The sequence below is a fragment of the Aspergillus nomiae genome (genome assembly GCF_001204775.2).
Source record: "Aspergillus nomiae NRRL 13137 chromosome Unknown contig00314, whole genome shotgun sequence".
Lineage (NCBI taxonomy): Eukaryota > Fungi > Ascomycota > Eurotiomycetes > Eurotiales > Aspergillaceae > Aspergillus > Aspergillus nomiae.
Window position 1 is genome coordinate 1 of NW_015378369.1, and position 13693 is coordinate 13693.

At 49.9% G+C, this 13693-nt stretch overlaps 5 protein-coding genes across 5 annotated transcripts; 2 read left to right on the forward strand and 3 right to left on the reverse strand.

Moving 5' to 3' along the window:
- Window positions 1-1413, reverse strand: ANOM_009249 (putative alkaline serine protease AorO; the record flags this gene model as incomplete). The annotated part of the gene is made up of 4 exons (XM_015554505.1): window positions 1-394; window positions 448-843; window positions 894-1157; window positions 1205-1413. Coding segments are annotated over 4 exons (1263 nt in total), but the record flags the coding sequence as incomplete, so codon positions are not given.
- Window positions 1414-4073: 2660 nt separating this feature from the next.
- Window positions 4074-5846, reverse strand: ANOM_009250 (amino acid permease; the record flags this gene model as incomplete). The annotated part of the gene is made up of 5 exons (XM_015554506.1): window positions 4074-4864; window positions 4929-5309; window positions 5368-5447; window positions 5501-5685; window positions 5736-5846. 5 exons carry the CDS (start codon window positions 5844-5846, stop codon window positions 4074-4076), a joined length of 1548 nt encoding a protein of 515 aa, XP_015403730.1.
- Window positions 5847-6525: 679 nt separating this feature from the next.
- Window positions 6526-7922, forward strand: ANOM_009251 (uncharacterized protein; the record flags this gene model as incomplete). The annotated part of the gene is made up of 3 exons (XM_015554507.1): window positions 6526-7238; window positions 7303-7370; window positions 7465-7922. The coding sequence occupies 3 exons, from the start codon at window positions 6526-6528 to the stop codon at window positions 7920-7922; spliced, it is 1239 nt and encodes a 412-aa protein (XP_015403729.1).
- A 417-nt stretch (window positions 7923-8339) lies between these two features.
- Window positions 8340-9158, reverse strand: ANOM_009252 (uncharacterized protein; the record flags this gene model as incomplete). The annotated part of the gene is made up of 1 exon (XM_015554508.1): window positions 8340-9158. One exon carries the CDS (start codon window positions 9156-9158, stop codon window positions 8340-8342), a length of 819 nt encoding a protein of 272 aa, XP_015403725.1.
- A 1079-nt stretch (window positions 9159-10237) lies between these two features.
- ANOM_009253 (ankyrin repeat domain-containing protein) lies at window positions 10238-12039 on the forward strand (the record flags this gene model as incomplete). Its single annotated transcript, XM_015554509.1, has 3 exons — window positions 10238-10731; window positions 10810-11443; window positions 11530-12039. 3 exons carry the CDS (start codon window positions 10238-10240, stop codon window positions 12037-12039), a joined length of 1638 nt encoding a protein of 545 aa, XP_015403731.1.
- Window positions 12040-13693: the final 1654 nt, after the last annotated feature.

Consider the following 13693-nt stretch of genomic DNA (forward strand, 5'->3'; position numbering starts at 1 on the left):
TTGGCATTGGCGGCGCTGGTAGGCGATCGGGAGGTCGGATTCGGCGCCGCCGTAGGAGATCGAGATGACGTTTGTGGGCTTGTAGACGCCGCATTGGCGCGGGGATTTGTAGCCGCCGTCGGCTGGGTTGGGGTAGGGTGGGTCGAGTGGGGAGGTCTCGCTGCAGTAGGATCCGTCGATAGCGTCGAGGAAGTTGTTGAGGAACCCGTTGAAGGTGTAGTTGTTTTGGTAGACGGGGTCGTCGGTTTGGAAGAGGATGGAGTTCTGGGGCCAGATCAGTGGGTACGAGATCTCGAAGTCGAGGTCTGATTCTGTGCCGGCGTTGGTGGTGTCGGCTGGTGCTTGGGCGCCGTCGATGGCGTTGAGGATTGGGTGTGTGCCGGTGGGGATCTTACTGGGAGGGTATTAGAGTGAGTGTAGGGAAAGGGGACATGGAGAGGGGCATACTGGGCGAGAGTCGAGAAAAAGAGGTCCAGGTCATCCTGGCTGTAGACATCACCTAGATCCTCGAAGATACCGAGCTCATTACCCTTGGTTGCCTTGTCGCCGTCGGTTACGTTGTACATGGCTGGTCCGTCAGCGCGAGTCATCACGGAGGTTGGGGTGGATGTGGACTTACCCTGAATGCAAGCAGGCGTGACAGCGACATCACACAAGAACAGCAGCTGGCCTAGTAACTCCTCCAAAGGCAGGGTCAATGGTCGGAGGATTGGTGGGAGAATGCCAAATGACCGCTTGTCAACGCTACGTTTTTCAGCCGGTCGCTCCTCTCGAATCTCCAGATGCTTGACACCGGGCGTGATATAGTCGATGTGCGATTGCACACCTTCCGGGACGTGGTATCTGTTAATTAATTAGAGAGCGCCTTTTCCATGACCAACATGACTACTTACTCCCGGCAAGCCACATGGGACCGACCAGTGCCGGCGTGCGAGTAACGGTAAAACTCCGTCTTGAGAAGTTGTTCGACCTCGTCGGCGCCCACATCGAACTGGAGCCATTGCTTGTTTGTCGACTGGGTGATACGATCAGGGGCAATGCCTGCGGACTCCAGCCACGAGCGGACGGTGTCTACACTGTCTTGACTGGGGGCGAATAGATCATGGACGTCGTCAACGGTCAGGTGGTCGCCGTACCGATGGGAACCGGGCGTGGACCTAGATCGTTAGCACCATTAGACAGGATAGGGGGCATGGAAGCATACACTTCCATCAGAAGATCATGACCCCGGTCCAAGTTCGACTGGGTCAGACCAATTCGCATAGGTAGCATGGTCTGGCCGTCCAGACGCTTCTCGCCAGTCCAGTGGCTTGGTATAGCATCGCGACGTTCGTGGAGGACATAGTCAGAGCGCGTTGGAATTGACCCAACGGCCGCCACCAGGGCATGCAACAGCAGAAATGAACCCTTCATGTTGATTTCACCGGTTGCCTTCATCAACCCAGAACACAAAGAACAGAGGTCGGGTAAGGACTGCCATAGAAGTACTGTACCCATTCATATACCTGTGAGGATTGGCCCATCCCCCGCTCGCAGAAGGGCCAAGCGCATTCCAACAGTAGCTTGCGAACCCTCGGGGTTGCCATGTTGACAATCGCATTGTTCTCCTGAAGCAGCCATAGTGTGCGCTAAGGCCGAGGGGACGGCGTGTGATTATGTTGGCTTCAGGGTTCGATCTGCGCGGGAGGCCATTGTTATTGGCAGATATACAACACTAAATCCAACAAAGTCTTATAAGCTTGCTTGGCTTCGCTCCACTAGGCACATAAGACCCGCGCTACTCTAGCGCAGATTAGGATAGTCACGGTTGTGGTGATAGTGCTGGATTGGTATGGTTGAGAATCATGGTTATTACAAACACGGGAAGGAAAGTGCGGAGAGATCAGCCAAAGAGACCTCGGAAAGCTTAATTAGGACAAGCCCATGTGAAGGCGCAGCTTAAGCTTCTCGTGGACATTCTGTGCGTGGGGTATAGGCAGATGATGATCAGACAGAGACCGGTACGTATATTTTCGGGGCTCTGGGCCCACTGCACGTCGAACCCCTCGGCAGCGGTCACGGCAGAGCGCTGATCGACGCGGGGAACACCTTCTATGTAAAATTAGCGCAATTGAGAGCAGCGGTCATCGCAAGTTTGACCCCTGAGAAAGTCAGGAAAGCAAACTCCACGAGATACACTAAAAGTAAACGAAAGACCGACCGGCGATCAGAGAAAGCATAGGACGTCATTGGTCTTGGTAATCAACTGCTGTAGCTTTAACATAGACGCACCGGAGATAACTGACATAGGCTGGTTTCTGTTAATTAAACAATCGAGCTTTATAAAAGACTGAGGATCTTAGTAGAATGGGGGTGTTTATGGAGGCATAAGGCAGACAGAGGCTGTGACGCCAAAGGTTGCTAGAACAGCCAGTATGCTCGCTTTGAGGGACCTCTTAGCCACCAGGGAGCGGGATCAGCAGCGCTAGAGTACTTTGCCATTAATCAGGGAAAGCCATTTCCTTACACATGACCGATTTGATGACTGCTATCCAGATAGTCGAACGCTGTTCATGTAGCCCATACTAAACCAGTCAATTCGAAGCTCCACGCGCTCGGAGTTCCTAGAATATCGGTCTTGCTTGATCATGCAAAGTCATAAATCATGGATGTAAATCATACGAAAATCATGACTAGATTCCTCTCGCCCTTCGACCTCGAGAATGAGCTCGTTATCCTGATCCCTTCTTACTCATGGCTTATTTGTTCTGTTATAATATTACCCAACGGGGAGTCACCAATCGCTCCGGCATTTGGGCCCTATCACAGACCAAGACAGCGATAACTTTATACTTCGGTCAACCCACATCTATCACTCTATTTCAACCCCGAGTTGCATTACAGGTGGCAGAAAACTGCCCTTCTAGTCCCCGTCACGCACTCTTTCGCAGCGACGAAATCGAATTTCACAACCATGGCAACCAACCTTGAGAGGTATTCAGGATATCATATACTTAAAGGTGGCATCGGGCCGGGTTCGGGTTCAAGATCTAGGACCTGTCCTAAACCCAGTTCCGGCGCAGGCTTTTATATAATAATCCATATCTGTTCCGAACCCCCGCGGAGTTTTGTTAATCTCATCTGAAAAATTAATTACTAAAATCTAAATAGATTTAATATAGTTTAGTGAACCGCTGCTATATTCAACTAGATCCAATACCGAGTCAGAAAATATTCCTAGAATACGATTAAAATCAATGTAATGATTGTACGAGCCTAGATAGTATTCTGTAGACTGTGATCACAGAAAAGAGTAGTAATAGGGAGGTTAAGAACCTACAGATCCAGCCTCCTCCCTTAGTGCACCTTGTTATTGCAACCAGCGGCACTTTATAGTGGATGTGATTGGATTGTCATAAAGCTATCGAAGGTACTCATATATGGTTAATACCTAAACTGAACCTCCATATACAATGAAGCCTGTCGTCTATTCGCTCGCACCACTTTATTCTTTTATAGAAGTTCGATATTATCGAAACTGGTCATCCGCACGGGTTACTGCGAAGGTCGGATGGGGCTTTTACGTGCGTAGCTGTTAGAACTGGAGCCCTAAGCTATATATATATATGCGCATTGGCCGATTCTGATGGATACGATTGCAGTTGACGAGACTCGCTTTTACCAGTAGGTTTGTTTTGCTCTAGATGCCCTGTCGCCAACTGAACAATTCAAGCTAACCCTCTCGACACTTTTCCCTTCACTTCTTGTGTCTACGAGGTAGTGCTCTACGACTGCAAAACTCGTACATACGACCGTACGCTGTGGAGAACAGGGCTGCCCGTCCGTTCTACTCAGCCGTACTTAGGAGATCTCCACATACAGTGTCTTACAAACCCGTTCCACTATCAAGTGAATTTAACCCTGCCAAGACAAAAGACAAAACAATGGTATAGTATTTAATTATGTAGCAGTAGACTAGCTACTACCCCCCCTTAGCAATAAAAGCCGGTAACAAAAACAGTATAGTATCTCAACCCTTCCACTCACTTTTCCACCTGAACCCCCCTCCACTCCCACTGTTCCTCTTTTATAATCTACTCGTCCCTCGCATACGGCCGCATAGTCGGCCCTTCCCACTTATGCCGGCCCCGTACAATCCAATCCCCACAAGCAAACAACATAACAAAGCCCAGGACGGGCCCCGCATAATTCATATTCTCCGCTGTAACCGGCAGGGTCGACGGAAACGGCAGAAAGATAACAAAATATGTAGCGAAGAGAATGGCAAGCAAGTTCATGGGGAGACCCCATTTGCCTAGCGTAAAGGTGCCCTGTGGGATATCCTGGGGCGCGACGAAGCGCTTGAACACGAGGAGGATGAGGGGGATCAGGTAGGAAATGTAGAGGCCCAGGGTGCTGAGAGAGAGGATTGCATTGAATGCAGCCGTGGAGCCGATTTGGATAAAGGAGAGGGCGAAGATGCACGAGACGACGAGGAAGAGAGCGCGGAGGGGGATTTTGTAGGTTGGGTCGACGCGCGCGAAGAAGTCGGAGAAGGGGAGGCCGTTATCGCGCGCGAATGCCCAGGTCAGGCGGGTTACGGAGGCGAGACCGTTGAAGAGGGCGATCCAGCCGGGCAGCATGCCCATCGCCATCAGTACGAAGGTTGCGGCTTTTGAGCCGGTGGCTTGGTAGGCGATTGTGATGATGGGGTAGCCGGTGGGGCTGAGGACGGCTTCGGTGTAGTCGCCCATGCAGTAGAGGACTGCGATGAGGTAGGCGAAGGCAAGAGTGCCATTGATCAGGGTGCCATAGATCATGGAGCGGGGGACGACGACTTTGGCGTTTTTGACTTCTTCGGCCATGTGGATGACACCATCGACGCCTGTTTACATTGATACTAGACTATCAGTATGACCAAGCAGTGAAGAAAATAGGCAGGATCGTACCGGCTAGGGGAGTAATGACACCAAGAAGACCGATGGAGAATACAACCCCCGAATCCTTCCAGCCACTCAGGCCGCCGACAAAGGTGTTCCATACAAACGAGTCTGGGTTTCGCGGAGCGAGAATAACGAAGACTGCAATGGTGACGGGCAAGAAGACAACGTGCATGATTCCCGCAGCGACTTCAATAGCCCCCAGAACACGACGCGCGAAGATATTGATAATGATCGGAATGATCGCAACTGCCCACATAAGCAGCGTACCGCGCCATCTGACAAGCTCATAATCAGGATGCGCCAGCACAACCATTCCCTGGATTTGGGTTCCGATGAAATATGGGGCGATGCACACGAGAGCAGACCATGAGAAGACGGTCACCCAGCCTGATAGCCATCAGCAATTGTCTGAACGAAAGAAAGAAGAATACAACTGTAAGCTCACCCTGGAAAAAACTAATAAATCGACGACCGCGAGGTGCGAGGAAGTAACTCCAGTGATATTGAGCACCGGCAGTGGGGTGTCTTGTCAGGTTCGAAGTCAGCGCCATCCCATTTGAAGGGGCTCACGCACATACAGAGAAGCAAGCTCGGCCAGAGAGCATGCGATAGCCAGGTTGCCGATGGTGCTCAATATGATGCCATAGACAATCGCTGCGGGGCCACCGTTGTATAAGCCTGAGAGCAAACTACCACCGGCAGATTCCCATGTAGCAAGTAGACAGGCGGAAAAGGCAACGGAGGAGAAAAAGTTGAGATATCGCTGTGAAACTATTAGATGCTGTGCAGACCAACTAGGCCGTGCGACTGTACCTCTAATTGTTGCTTCTCGCGCATTGTAGCGCTCTGATAGCCCCCATTCCAACTTCCTACTGGCCATGATCGCACAGCGCCCTCACTCTTCATTTCTATCTCTTCCTGCATTTCGAAGAATGAATGAGCAGCTTCTTTCACATAGGCAGAACAAAAAGAAAGACAAAAGGTGAGAAAAGAAACGTCGACGAGGAATAGGCCAGTCCCAGAAGACGGCAAGAAATAACTTCCGACCTTCTTTGCCTTCTCATTTCCATTCTACAGGCTAGACAGGGATATTGATTGCATAATGAAAGCGAAACGAATCGTCGTGAGACCGGGCTGCGACTTGGTACGCGGCGTGAAAACGGTCATATCGCTTCGGCGCACACCCCTGTCGTTCGCGTGGCTAGTGGCAGTTAGGGCTGAATCTAAAACCCCCAGAGATGGATGGCACGGTCCGTCCGTGGACTTGTCTCGTTGGCTGCTAGGCTCTGGCATTGTTTAGTGTGGAGCCGGTTCCTTTCTAGTGGCGCTTGGTTCCCCTTTTATATTGATTCTGGACCACGGGCACATTGTTATTGTCGGAAAATCTCGTATTATTTCTAATTTAGCCGATGAAGTCAATAATTCGCATATTGGATTCCCTACACAGACGAGATGGGGTGGTGCCATACCAATGGCTAGTCGTCGTAAATTCCTAACAGAGCAAAAGTTAGAAGTGACTGGGATGGACAAATTCGGCTTTTATTATATGGTGCCACGATTCTCCCCGAGTATGTCTCAAACTTGAAGACTATCTCATGGGGCGATGGCCGACCAAAAGGACGCCTTCCAGGTCCTGTCCAGTGAGAATCGTGGTGCTATCATCACCTTGACCTCTGTCTCGCTCCTGATCGTGGCCATCATCTTCGTGGCCGCCAAGTTCGGGTCTGCGATCTACTTCAAGCAGCGACGGACCGCGGTCAATACTCCCATTTGGGCGGCTTTGATTTTTGCAATCATCCAAGTCGTTCTCTTACAGAAGGCGGTTGATCATGGACTGGGAAAACACCAAGACCGGCTTAGTGATGGCGACATCCAGGCCTGGAGCAAGTTCGCCTATGCTGCGCATCTTCTGCTGATCGTCGCCTTGTCGCTTTCCAAGATGTCGACCATTTTGCTGATTTGGAAGTTAACGCCGAGTAAAAGCCTGCGTCGCAGCTGTGCTATTGCCGCTGGTATTGTCGTAGGCTGGTCAATCTTCGCGGTGTTCGGTATAGCATTCCAATGTGAGATGCCTGGTCCGTGGTTGTACTCGCCTGAGCGATGTGCTGGGGAGGTCAGTATACACCCAAACCGTCTCCAGGATTGGCTTCAAAGCCCGCTGAAACTGCACCAGGGTGCCATATTCTACCCGATCGCAGTATTCAACACCCTCACGGAGGCCATCATCGTCGTCCTGCCCTTCATAATGATGCACAACGTCCAGATGGACTGGCACAAGCGAGTGAAGATCCTCTCCTCCTTCTCCACGCGCATAAGGTACCCATCACGAACTGCATCATTTTACCACATATTTAAACAGCTTGTTAACCAATCCTCACAGCGTCGTCACCCTCGGAATTGCCCACCTCGCCCTCCTCCCCTCCTTCAGCCACTCCACTGACGTGTCCTGTTCGTGACGCCCCATTCCCATTCCAAATACCACATAAACAAAAGAGCAGAAAGCAGAAAAAAAAAGCAAGATGCCTGACTAGTATCTATATAGGGGACATTGTGAACTGGGAAATAACCGGCCAAGCAATGATGCTCACAGCCGTTATCGCCGCCTGCGTCCCAACCCTGTACCATATCTTCGCGGGCCTGCACTCGGGCCTAACCACAACGCAAATCCCCAATGGGATCGACCTTGAACTTCTGCAGACCAAGGCAAGCGGGTATATCAATCAGTCTTCCTCTTGGGCCAGTCAGTCGCAGTCACGGCCTCGGTCGCGCGGTCGTTTGAGGAAGAATGGGCGGTCGATGTTCGATGGGCGGGATACGGATGGAGTTGTTATCACGGAGGTTTCAACGGGTGGAGATCAGGGGGACAGGCAGTCTAGTTCTAGTGAAGGGGCGGAGAGCACAAGGCATTTGACGCAAGATTTGCAGGGGAAGGAGGGTGTGCTGAGGACGGTCGATGTGACGGTGAGTGTTGAGAAACAGGATCATCGGGCAAGACATTGAGGTTATATCGAAAGGCTCCATGGAGATTGATTGGGTAACAGAGTAGGTCAATGCCGATCGCAATTCAGGGTACAGACCCCAGTCTGTTATGAATTGGTAGGACAGAGCAGGACCTTGTAGTCTAAGAAGAAATTACTGGGTGCTTTGCGTCATCTTCCATCACTACTCAGGATGCACCTCGTATAGGGCTGCGCGATCAGCTTCGGCATCCACTCAAAATTGAACGTTCTCCATTAGGTTCGGGGAGTAACCCTTCACACATGCCACTGTATGTCTGTGGACCCCTCTAGCCCAAGTTGGTGGCTTTAACGTACTCATTCAAGCATCGGTTTGCAACAAATCGCAACAAGCTGATCAAAGTCAACTCCATGCCTCTCCACTTATACAAAATTAGACACACGCAAACGATCAAATTGATCAACTATTAAACCACATCGGCAGAAAAGGAACATAACTCCGGAAGTCAGGAAGAACCAGTTGCCCTAAAAGGAAAATAGCAACCCCTGCAATAAAGCCTTTGGTCTGAATTTTACAAGCACGCGCCCACGAGTCTTTCCTCCATGCATCGAATATGCCCAGTGGAGCACCACCACCTTTGAGCCGTGGATCAAGCGGAACAATCAATTCATCATCATCTGGTACTGTCGATGCTGCGATCCGAACCAATACAACTCGAGCAGGAAGAGCAAGCCAAAATTTCATTAATGTGGGAGCGACAGCCGCGAGCGCATAGACGTGAGCTGCTGCCTGGCTATTATCCAGGTTTTGGTCAATGTTTACCTTTCCCACAACCTCTATCAGATGGAGTTCAACGAGTAGCGTGATCGGGACTGCTAGCTTGCACAATATACACTCAAGCAGGGCTATAGGAATCACTCGGAGCGAGCAGTTCAGGCTGGGAAGGCGTTGGTAAAGAGACTTCGGCGATGGCCGGGTGATGACAATGTGGACCCACAGAACTTGTAAAGTTGCCAAAACCGCCGCAGAAACCAGGGAGCGAATGTCTCGTTGCAGCGGCGAGTTGTCATTGATTGGTAGGAGAGCTGGGAGGATGGTATCTCGGGCTATATCGTGGATGAGGACGAGGGCGAACCCTCGGAGGTAAAACCAGTTGCCGACGTGGGTACGTAGGTGGTTGATTGTGTTGCGAAGAGAGCTCGTTATATACGTCGCATTTATTGCATTTGAGGGTTGGCCGTGTGGCCCTTCAATCATGGATAGTGTTCCGATCAGCATGGTGTACGAGTACTGATTCTAAACGGTTTATGTCAGTCTTGGACAGAGCTTAGTTGGATTTCAACACTGACTAGCCATGACAGTATCATCAGAGCTAGCGGCAACAACATGTCTTGGAGAGAGAGAGGAAAAGAGGGTTCGAGGAGATGAGAGAGGAGGAGACCGAGTATAAAAAGGTGTTGACGAAGGCGACCCGGGTGGAAGGCGGGGCTTATAAGTTGTTCAGTACCTAAATACTGACAAGGGTGTATGAAGCTAGACTGGGAACCACGCATATACAATTTGTGCGCGATGTAACGCAGTCTCCAGATGATCCCTGTTCCATTGAAAAGGCGAGATTGCATTTTCTCCAATCTTTGAGGCTAGCCATGTCGGATCCGGCAACCCTGACTGGGTGGAAACTATAGTGCCATGTGAGCCAAGTAACGCAGCCAGGAAATTCTCTGTTTATCAAGAGGGTATGGCCGTATGCATCATCTTCTTACTGAAGGCGTTGAGTCTGATCGTCGGTGGTCCAGAGAGTAGATAGCGGGTCGGGTTCGGGTTGAAAATCTAGGACCCGCACCCGACCCAGCTCCGGGTTGGGTTATTCCCATCATAATCTAGGCCTATACTAGCCTTGAGTTGCTTCTTGCACGCATATCTCCACCTTGAATTGACATGACTTTCTTATGATTCCCCATTCAGGGTATCATATCGAGAACAAATGCTTGGCTAAATAAGACCAAGATCCAGATTAATCGCAGAGAGATTGACGATAGAAGAACGACAAGAATGGCACTGGATTCCGTGGGTAGTATTATCAATCATTCAAATGCAGCCTGGCAAGGAACCGCATAGATCCTTCCTTTGGAGCGGACGCTCTTTGGCATTATCAATACAGTGCCATCATGTCGCATTTACCTAGAGTTCATCGTGGATTGAGGCTGTGCAAGGATCAACATACAGTCCCGCTAAGCCACATCTCCAGCCCCCACGCTCAGCCCCTCACTTGCTTGTGTACTAAGCTATAACTTCACACCCTAGCTCCCTGCATAACTTTGCACCTCCCCAAAATTTAGTAGATCTATTCATTGATAATGGATGGGGTCAGTGCAGCTGCAGCAATCCTGCAGCTGGCCCAGATGGCTGGGCAAACCGCACTCGAGGTCTACAATTTCTGCTCTGCCATCCGAGATGCTCCTCGAGAAATCACAGCCATCAGTAATGATGTCAATGCGTTAAAACCGCTGATTCTCAATTTAGAGGGGGCTTTAGGCAGCGAGGCAGTGCGGAATGTTGTAGAGGAGGACCCTGAGGTTAGCAACGCACTGTGGACGCTCGCGGCCCCCATAAAAAACTGTCAGTCTGCTCTCAGACTCGTCAAGGATAAGACAAGTCCATATCTTAAGAAGGTTGGCTCAGCACAGAGCCCAGATTCAGTGGGAAAAAGTGATGATCCTCAAATTCAACGGCCGCGATTTAGCCGCACGTATGTTCTATGGCATTTCAAACGAAAGGAAATTTTTGGCTTGCTGGCTGAACTCGAGAGAGCAAAGTCGACCTTTAGTGATGCTATGGGTAGTATAACACTGTATGCCATATGCACAAGCACCCTATTCTCTTTTCTTTCCCTACTGTGTCAGATGACTAGCTGGCTAACTCTGAGTAGCCTCCTCACATTGAAACTGCACCCCCAAGCAAACGGCACGAGGGTGCTTCAAGAAGGCTACGAATTCAACGCTGATCTTGGTTCTGTGCTGAATGATTACGCTGTCTCGGTTGTCGGCTTGAGGCTGGATGACAACCAGTCGCAAACCTCTGAAACCACGACGACAGCGACAGCAACCCCTGCACGCTCTGACCATGACGCAGCCCAGGAGTTAAAAACCGTTGTGTCAAGCGGCTCTACCTTTCTTCTCAAAGCCGCTCTCCAGTATATCCAGGTAGATTCAAGGGACCAAAAAGGCCGCACGGCACTCTCATACGCGGCCGAGTGGGGCAAATACGATGTTGCAAAGGTGCTGCTTGACGAGGGAGCTAGCGTATCAGCAAAGGGCTGGAGCCTGAGTGGCCGTAGTGATGGCCATGATCCTTTCTTTTATAGCGGAGCAACTCCTCTCTGGTGGGCCGCAAATAGAAGGCGTACAGATGTTGCCGATCTGCTGTTACGACACGGTGCAAATCCAAATTCGAGGACAACATCTGGGCGTACGGCGTTCCAAGAGTCATGCTGGTGGGGCGATGTGGACACGGCCAGGTTATTACTGTCCAAGAAGGCAGATATCAATGCACAAAACTGTCATGTAGGTGTCTTATCCTCTCTCTTCGTCTTTTGGGATCCATCCCTCGTTCAGGTCTCGTTGCTAATACGTGGATTCTACCAAAACAGGGCTGGGCACCAATACACGAAGCCGTTACTAATGAGCAAATGGGAACTCTGGAGCTCCTCGTGAGCCACGGGGCTCTCCTTGATATCGCCACCATGCAACCGGAGTCAAAAACAGCTCTTCACTTTGCGGTGGAGAGACAGAGGATCGACATGGTAGAGCTACTTCTGAAAAGTGGCGCGAATCCACAGTCCCTGATGATTGAGGATGTCACACCACTACATTTGGCCGCTGCCGGAGGGTGGATCTTGGGAATTGAGATGCTGGCCAAATCCTGGGGCGTCCCGCTGGATCCTAGAGATACTCTGCTTCTTGAAACACCTCTTCATAAGGCGGCTAGAAACCGCCATGTCGAGGCCATAGATAGACTATCCGCATTAGGCGCCAATAGAAAGGCGAGAAATGTGGATGGACAAACATGTGAGGAACTCCTCGCATGCTCTCTGGCTAATCCAGGCCAGTGGGACGTCCCTACCCATTTGGCAACTTGGATGGAATCCGGTTATGGGTAGGCTGATCCTGTCTATATTGTCCTCGGCTATGAGTATGATCCTTGATTATTATACCGACTGGGATGACAATAATACAGAGCAGGACATCACAGCTTGCACTGCCCTAAATCGGAAGTGGCAGCATAACATTCTATAGTCTCACTTATAAGTCTTCACTTCAAATAAATATACGAGTAAGGTGGTGTTCTTATATGTGGTTTTAAAATAATGGAATAGGATTAGATAGCAAACGTCCCTTGGGCCGTGGTGAAACGCTTCTTGGTGAATCCGTGATCTAACGGTTCGTAATCGCAGAATTATTGTGCAGTTCGAAATTAAGGTCCGACTTGTTTTATATGAGGAGTCCTGGGGGTAGGCTGTACTGTACGATGGTCTTCTGCACAAGTCAACACAAGTCAGCTAGTATCAGTGCCGAGTAGGCCAATGCCTCACTATTGAAATCTTCAAGCAAGATTACTTCACCTAGACCAAGATGCAAAAGCAAAGATTTATATTCCATGAATTCGAGATTGTGAGTGACATCGAAGCCAAGTTGCCCCTCGCTAGAGATGTGGAGCATGGTTCGTTGTCATGCCACTATACCGTATACAAAGGCCTATGTGCTATTGCAACCCCAGTTAGAGTTAGCATCGAGATTCAATATTGAAATATCTGGGTGGTCCTTGACAATAATGGGTGGAAATCCAATTTGAAGACTCAGGCTGATTGAAATGCATGTTACCTGAGTTTTGAATAGGCAATAGGAATAGCCTTAGTCAGATTCACTGTTTGGAAAGAAATATGTGGTAATATCTCGCTAATGCAATATTCTTCACTAATTTTTGTGAATTAATCTTCCAGACTTTCCGCCTTCAATTCTTTTGTCTTATCCCCAAGTCTTCCGTCTCCAGCAACCATCCATCTTCAAGTACTCTCTTTACCTGATTCTGAAATTAACCGCTGAGAGAGCGGTAGGGCCACTCGGTGACTCCGCATATTTATCTATATCAAATCGACCTCCTGCCCAGTAGAGACTTACTCGATAAGGTTGTTATTCTACTTAGGAAGCTTGTACGCGGTTTCTGTCAGCGGCGGCGGCGCAGCGCAGTCGCGACTATACAAATGTATATTCGGTCACTATTCGATGGGAATTGGATGATACCAATGCAGTTCAAAACTGTGAGCGTTTCCAGAACATGTTGAAGAATTTAGGCGTGGCACCAGCTATCGAGCATGTCATCCCCCACAGTGAGTCTAAATCATCACATACCAACAAGCCCTTTTCTACTTTGTTGAGAATTCTAACGCCAAGTTTTAAACCGACCATAGCCTGATGATCCTACATTATGCGGGCCATGGAATGAAGAAGAATAGAAGCTTCACGTTCGCTGAACCCAGGGCAGCGAAGAAAACCCTCAATGCAGACAACTGCCTGCTCAGGCATATCAAAGACACCGAGATGACCCCTTACTCGGATCATCTCGATATCCTGCTCATCTTGGATTGTTGCGTTGCGCACATGGCAACTCGGGCTCCAATTATCCCGCGCAGAGTGGTCAAAGTGATAGCGGCGACCAGTGTACAGACACAAACACACGGCAAGACCCCCACCACACAATAGATTGACGGCCAAGCTCATAGGGAAAATCGATCGCAGAAAGCGCATCAGACACAA